This window comes from Galeopterus variegatus, unplaced genomic scaffold (assembly GCF_000696425.1).
Source record: "Galeopterus variegatus unplaced genomic scaffold, G_variegatus-3.0.2 Scaffold526, whole genome shotgun sequence".
Lineage (NCBI taxonomy): Eukaryota > Metazoa > Chordata > Mammalia > Dermoptera > Cynocephalidae > Galeopterus > Galeopterus variegatus.
This window is the reverse complement of record NW_007726637.1, coordinates 504056-510706: the sequence shown is the minus strand read 5'-3', so window position 1 is coordinate 510706 and position 6651 is coordinate 504056. Positions and strand designations below refer to the sequence as shown.

The window sequence follows — 6651 nt, the reverse complement described above, 5'->3', positions numbered from 1 at the left end:
AAATAAATTCTTTCATTAAAACAAAACAAGCAGCAACAACAACAAAAAAAAACAGGCTCTGAACTTTACCCAACAGAACTCTAGTCAACAGGTATCAGGTGAGCAAACCTTACTCTTCCTCTCAGGCTTCTGTTCCCTACTCGAGTCCAACTGAAAAATGAGAAAACAAGTCAACTCCAATCTGATGGGAGACTGCTGTTTACTTTAAAAGGGTGATTTAAATGTTACGACATGCATTAGCAATCTCTAAAAAGAAATCTCTCCCCCTTAAGAAACCTGAAATCTTATATATCTCTTTATTCTATAAGAATTGGGTGAGGGACACCTTCCGCGATGAACGGCATGAGACGAAGTGCGGTGGAGGTCTTAAAGGCCATGGCCAATTCTAAGTGCTTTGATAGAGTTTTGGAAATATGCGTATACAACTCATCACCAGGATTGTAAGGACCTCATATCAATTTCTTATAGTTCTTATACTAAGTCATTTTAGAGTTGAATAAATTTTAAATATTGATATGACAAGGTATAGACACCAAGTGATACTTTACCTAGGAAGCTAAGATTAAATAAAAGCTAGAGCAATCTTTCACCAGCCCCAAATAAGTATGAAGTGAGAAACTTAAAAGGGGAAAGGGTAAGGGCAAGAAAACCGTATTTATGGGAAAAGAAATGTGTGGATAAGGAATGGGTGAGTAAGACGGAATAACTGGTCAGGACCAGCCATTTACATTTGACAGTAGTACAGAAAGCTTACCAATATTAGTATTAAACTATTTTTAGGAGTAAAAAGTTATATAGGAAGGCTATTATGAGATGCACACAACTTTTCCTCTTAAAAGTTATTTGCCATTAACTATATTTAAACTTTTTTCCTTTCAAGGTACATGTCACCTGCTAAACTAGGAGAAGATATAGTTATTACAGCACATATTCTGAAGCAAGGAAAAACACTTGCGTTTGCCTCTGTGGATCTGACCAATAAGGCCACGGGAAAATTAATAGCACAAGGCAGACACACAAAGCACCTGGGAAACTGAGAGAACAGCAACCCAACAATGAATATCAAGTGTAAATCTAACTTGAACAAATGTAATTTTCAAAATAAATTCGCACAACCAGAAAAAAAAAAAAAAAGAATTGGGTGCAGTGGTTTTAAAAGCAAGAAAAAACATTTCTTTCAAATAAGAGTGTGGCAAAGGGAAAGATGCTCAACTTCACTAGTCATTAGAGAAATAGAAATCAAAACCACAATGAGACTACGATGGCTCACACCCATTAGGATGGCTACTATTAAAAAAAAAAAAAACCAGAAAATAATAAGTGTTGGCAAGGATGTGTGGAGAAAATGAAACCCTTGTCACTGCTTGTGGGAATGTAAAATGGTACAGCTGTTGTGGAAAACAGTATGGTGGTCCCTCAAAGTATTAAACACAGAAGTATCCAAAGATTCAGCAAATTCCACTTCTGAGTTGAAAGCATTGTCTCAAAGAGATATGTGTACACCCACATTCATAGCAGCATTATCTGCAATAACCCAAAAGTAGAAGCGCCCCAAGCATCCATCCACAGATGAATGGATGAGCAGAATATGGTCTGTCTAAGCAATAGAATATTATTCAGCCTTAAAAAGGAAGGAAATCCTGACACATGCTACAACATGGATGAACCTTGAGGACATCATGCCAAGTGACAGGTGCCAGGCACAAAAGGACAAACCCTATATGATCACATCAGATGAAGTGCCTAGAGTTGCCAAACTCACACAGACAGAAAGTTGAATAGAGGTTACTATGGTCTGGATAACCAGAAGAACCAGAGGGGGGCTGAGGAGTTGTTTAACGAGGACAGAGTTTCTGTTTGGGAAGGTAAAAAGTTCTGTAGATGGATGGCGGTGATGACTGCACAGCAATGTGAATGTCCTTAATGTCACTGAACTTAAACATGGTTATGATGGCCAATTTTAAATTATGTGCATTTTACCAAAATACAAAAATAACAATAATAAAGAGAAGAGCATTGCTCTTTCTCTCCGTCTTCTCAGAAGGCCTAGGTGCTTGGCTCCAAGATGTAAATTCCTACTTGTCAAAAGACAGAAGTTTTATTTTTCCTTTGGATAATCATTAGCATGTATGTAACACACTGTAACTACCAGACTAAATCAAAGGGTGAGATTTCTTTTTTTTTTCTTTGCGATCTCTTTAGCAGATTGCCTGTGATGTGATCACTGTCAGCTTATTTGACAGTAAAACTGCTTTCTTTCCCTTCAAACCTAATAATAAGGTTGTAGATGTCATAAAAGAAATGCCTATCAGACTTTATAAACTTTAAAAATAAAAAAGTAAAATGATGAGAGGAAAGAAGGAAACTCCCACATTATTTGTGTCCATAATCTATTCAGACTACTATACTAATCTCCTAATGACTCAGGTAAATCCTAGTGATGTTATTTTTGTTAAAATTTCATTCCAAAATATAAAACATCAAAATTTAATTTTCAGAAATTAGGAAAATGTTCTTCTGGTGCCTCTGAGACCAGCACCCCCCATCCCCACCCCCCAAAGCCCTTAATAAATGAAGCTGCTACCTCCAAAAAAACAAAGAAGAATTTAGGAACATGAACCTCAGATTCATTCCATTTATTTCAACATAATGACACTTACAAACTCTATAGGTCCAGGAGACTGAAAATCTCACCCACGTGGTCTACAACTCCCCCAGCAGTCTGGGCTGGCTTGTTACTAGTGTTCCTGAATGTGTTCTAGCTCAGAAAATGAACTGTGGGCTTCAGACCCAGGAAAAGTCAACCCTCCAGCAATAAACCCTCCAGTATGCTTCGCTGCACTCACCGGTAACATGCTAACAACGTGGTCAATTCATTCATTCCAAACAAGTTAATTTATTCCACAGGAAATGCCAAATGACTGGGGCACAAAAGTAGTCTATTTCTAAACCACAGACCCTTAACTACGATAGTGTAGATTTACCATCACTTTGCAGATAATGCAGTGCATCAAGTTCAACTCTGCTAGGAACAACATGAAATAGAACCAGGTATAACAAGACAGAGAAGATGGCTAAATTCAGCCAATTCCCCTAAGCAGTTGCCTCTTTTATAGCTTCCACATATCTCATAAGTTAAGATACATAAAAGGCATATTCAAAGATTAAACCTCTGTACCAGATGGCCAATTAAAGACCAGTGATCTTTGGAATCAATTCTGACTCTACGGACTTGAAAACTTCAGCTTCCTACCATCTTTCTGCCATCACACTGCCTTGCATGAGGGGACTGCAGTAACTGGTGAGTCATATCCATTTCCCAAGTATTTTTCCTTCTCCCCGCCTCAGTGGGGAGAAGACCCCAGGACCCTGTGGAGATCCCACAGTGGGCGAGGAGACCGGCTGGGCGGCAGGGGCGTGAGGGCCGTGCGCCGGGGGTGGGGACTAATTCTCGCATCCGGCCCGCCCGTCCAACCCGCGTCGGCTCCTCCCTCAGAGTCACGGCCCCCTCCTGCCGGGAGGCGGAGCCCGGATGTCCCCGCTGTGCTGGCGGCGGAAGCGCCCGAGTCTCCTGAGACCCACTGAGTGCGGTTGAGAGTGAGGGGCGGGGCGGCGCGGTGGACTGAGAAGGCTGCGAGGGGAGCGGCCGGCGGAGCAGGTAGGGCCGGGTGAGGGGCTGTGACTCCCCACCGAGGCGGGGGAGGTAGCGTCGGGCTGAGAGGAGGGCGGCGCGGGGTGCCTCGAGAGGGACCCCCGAGCCCCGAGTGGGGGAAGGGAGGGGCGGCGGAGGGCGGCGGGGGATGGGAGGGGATGGAGACGGCGGGACGCCCGGCGCCGGCAGGGACTGGAAACTGGGCGCCTCCTCCCCTCAGAAGAGGCAGCGCCGCCCGCCATCCCTCCCCGCACCGGGCTCGCCTTCTCTGCGGGCTGCTGCGGAGCGGCCGGCGGGCGGGGCTGGGGCCGGGCCGGGTGAGCAGGTGCAGCCAGACTGTGGCCTCGGGGTCGCGGGACTGTGGCCTCGGGGTCGCGGGGCTGTGGCCTCGGGGTCGCGGGGCTGTGATCTCGGGTCCGGGGCCCTGGTGAGTGCGGCGGGAGACGCGGCCACCGGGGACAGGGCGGGGAGCGGTTCTCTCATCATCGTTGCAGTTTGGGTGTCTTCTGAGTTTGTTTTGATACTTGCATTACCAGTGACTTTTGTACTTTCAGGTGTGGTAGTGTTGCATGTCAGCATCATCTGTCAGGTGGAAGAGCTCTCTCTAGCGCTTCCCCCCCCGCCCCCCCCCCAAAAAAGATGACAGGTAAGGGGATCCGAACCCGTGGCCTTGTGTGTTATCAGCACCACACTCTCCCAGGTGAGCCACGGGCCGGTCCATCTCTAGCGATTTATAAGAATGGTCTGCTGTGATGAATTCCCTCAGCCTTCGTTTGTCTGGGAGGGCATTTTATCTCTTCGTGTTTGAAGGACACTTCTTGGGTACAGTACTTTCGCCTCCTAAGCAGGCACCGGGGAAACTTGCCAGCAGTTTTCGTGGCCTGGGAAATGAGGTGGTGCACTCCGAAGTGATTATTTCTCCCCCAGCGGTCATAGCACCCTTTTTGTCCTGTAGACTCCTAGTAGCTTCACACAAAGGGTACTGCTATGGCTTTGCTGGCTCCAGGTAGCTGCTACATGCATTGTGCCAAGCCGGCCTGGTATGGGAGCAACTGGGGGGGGATCTGATCAGGGTGGGCCTTTTCTCCTGTTTGCCATGGCTTTCAACACCTTCATGAACTCAGAGGGTCTCTCCTCCTCTTTCCCCAGGCTCCGGTGATTACAGGATGGCAGTTTTTGTTTTAATAGATGTAAATTGATCACTTGTTGCAGGGAGCATTGCCAGGATCATCAATTTTGCCATCTTGGTGACATTGCTCTCTTCAAAGTTATGTTTTTGAGCTACCCAGTCTGTTTTTTGTTATGGCAGCCCTAGCAGACTTATGCATTTCTGGATAATTCTTTGTTGGGGAGGGAGGACGTGCTGTCTTGTGTCCTGTAGGACCTTTAGCAGCATCTCTGGGCTCTACCCACCAGTAGATGCCAGAAGCACCTCCCCTCACCACTAGGTTACAATAATGAAAAATGACTGCAGTCATTGTCAAGGTCCCCTAGGAAGTAAATTGCCCCAGTTGAGAACCGCCGATATAGAAAAACCAGAAAATGTCCAACTGGTCCTAAAGGTCTTGGCTCTGTTGCTTTTCCTCCATATGGGCTGGCTGTGAGAGAGGGAAAAATATCCTGTCACAAAAAGAGGCTAAGACGAAAAAAAAAAAGTAACAAAATATCAAATATGGCTATTCCACATAGTGGAAATTTGGCTGAATGTGTCTAAAGAAAAAAATTATACAACTAAAAAAAAAAAAAAAAGAGGCAAAGACGTTAGGCTTCAGCAGGCAGGTGTTGTCAGGCAACATCAGAGCCTTGAGAATGGACAAAAGACATGCTCATCCTGTCCAAATAGTTTCTGCTTAATGAATGAGATTATTCTACTGGTTTCGTTCATGTTTTCTGAATCCACCTAATTTGTACTCTTTCTGAATAACAAAGGCTAAAAAGGTGGGCCATCCTTGACTTTTTTATTTTAAATGATAGGGAAAATGTTAAATGGGGTAAGAAGTTTGCCTTTCTTTATTCTATAGAGTACCCTGCTCTTTAGCTCTTATATGTTATGTGTTAAGTTTTTTCGTAGGTAATATTTTTTTAGTTCTTCTGGATATGAGGTCATATCTTGTAAAGGAATACAGTTTTTCTATACTAACAACACTCTGACACCAAATGTGTAGGTTTTCCACATCAATCAATTCACCAGTTCTCTGCAGACAGTAATGGGGTGTCCTACAATTTAATTCAATTTTGACACTACCCAGAGTTACAGCAGACTCTGCATGTTATGGGCTTAGTCCCACAAGACTTCCCCCCACTTCAGACACCTGTTGCTCTTACTGTGTGCCTAGGATACCCTCACTTCTGTCGAGCTTGGCTACAAATTGGGGGTTCCCACAACCCCTCAGGTTCAGTAATTTGCTATAATGGCTCACAGAACACAGGTAAATGCTTTACTTATCTTTACTGGTTTCTTATAAAGGATATTATAGAGGATACAAATGAACAGCTAGATGAAAAGGTACATAGGGCAAGGTCCAGAAGTGTCCTAAGCACAGGAGCTTCTGTCCCCACAGAGTTAGGGTGTGTCACCCTCCTGGCATGTGGATGCTTTCACAAACCTGGAAGCTCTCTGAATTCCTTAATATAGGGTTTTATGAAGGTTCCAATCATTCCTGTAGGAATGATTGATTAAATCACTGGCCATTGGTGATCGAACTCAATTTTCAGCCCCTCTGCCCTCCCCAGAAGTGGGAGAATGGAGATGAAAGTTTCAACCCTTTAATCATACCTTGGTCTTCTGGCAACCAGCCCACATCCTGAAGCTATCTAGGGTCCCCAGATACCAGTCATTTCATTAGTGTGCAAAAAGACATCATCTATTCAGAGATTCCAAGGATCTTAGATGCCCTTGTGTCAGGGATCAGAGATTATAGTCAAATATTATCACAAAAGATGCTCCTATCAGGAAATTACAAGGGTTTTAGGAACTTTGTGTCAAGAACCTGAAGCAA

General features: G+C 44.6%; 1 protein-coding gene across 1 annotated transcript; it reads left to right on the top strand.

The window, feature by feature from the left end:
* Nucleotides 1-460: 460 nt before the first annotated feature.
* ACOT13 (acyl-CoA thioesterase 13) lies at nucleotides 461-1134 on the top strand. Its single transcript, XM_008569748.1, has one exon. The coding sequence runs from the start codon at nucleotides 885-887 to the stop codon at nucleotides 1035-1037; it is 153 nt and encodes a 50-aa protein (XP_008567970.1). The 5' UTR covers nucleotides 461-884; the 3' UTR covers nucleotides 1038-1134.
* The last annotated feature ends 5517 nt before the right edge of the window (nucleotides 1135-6651 follow it).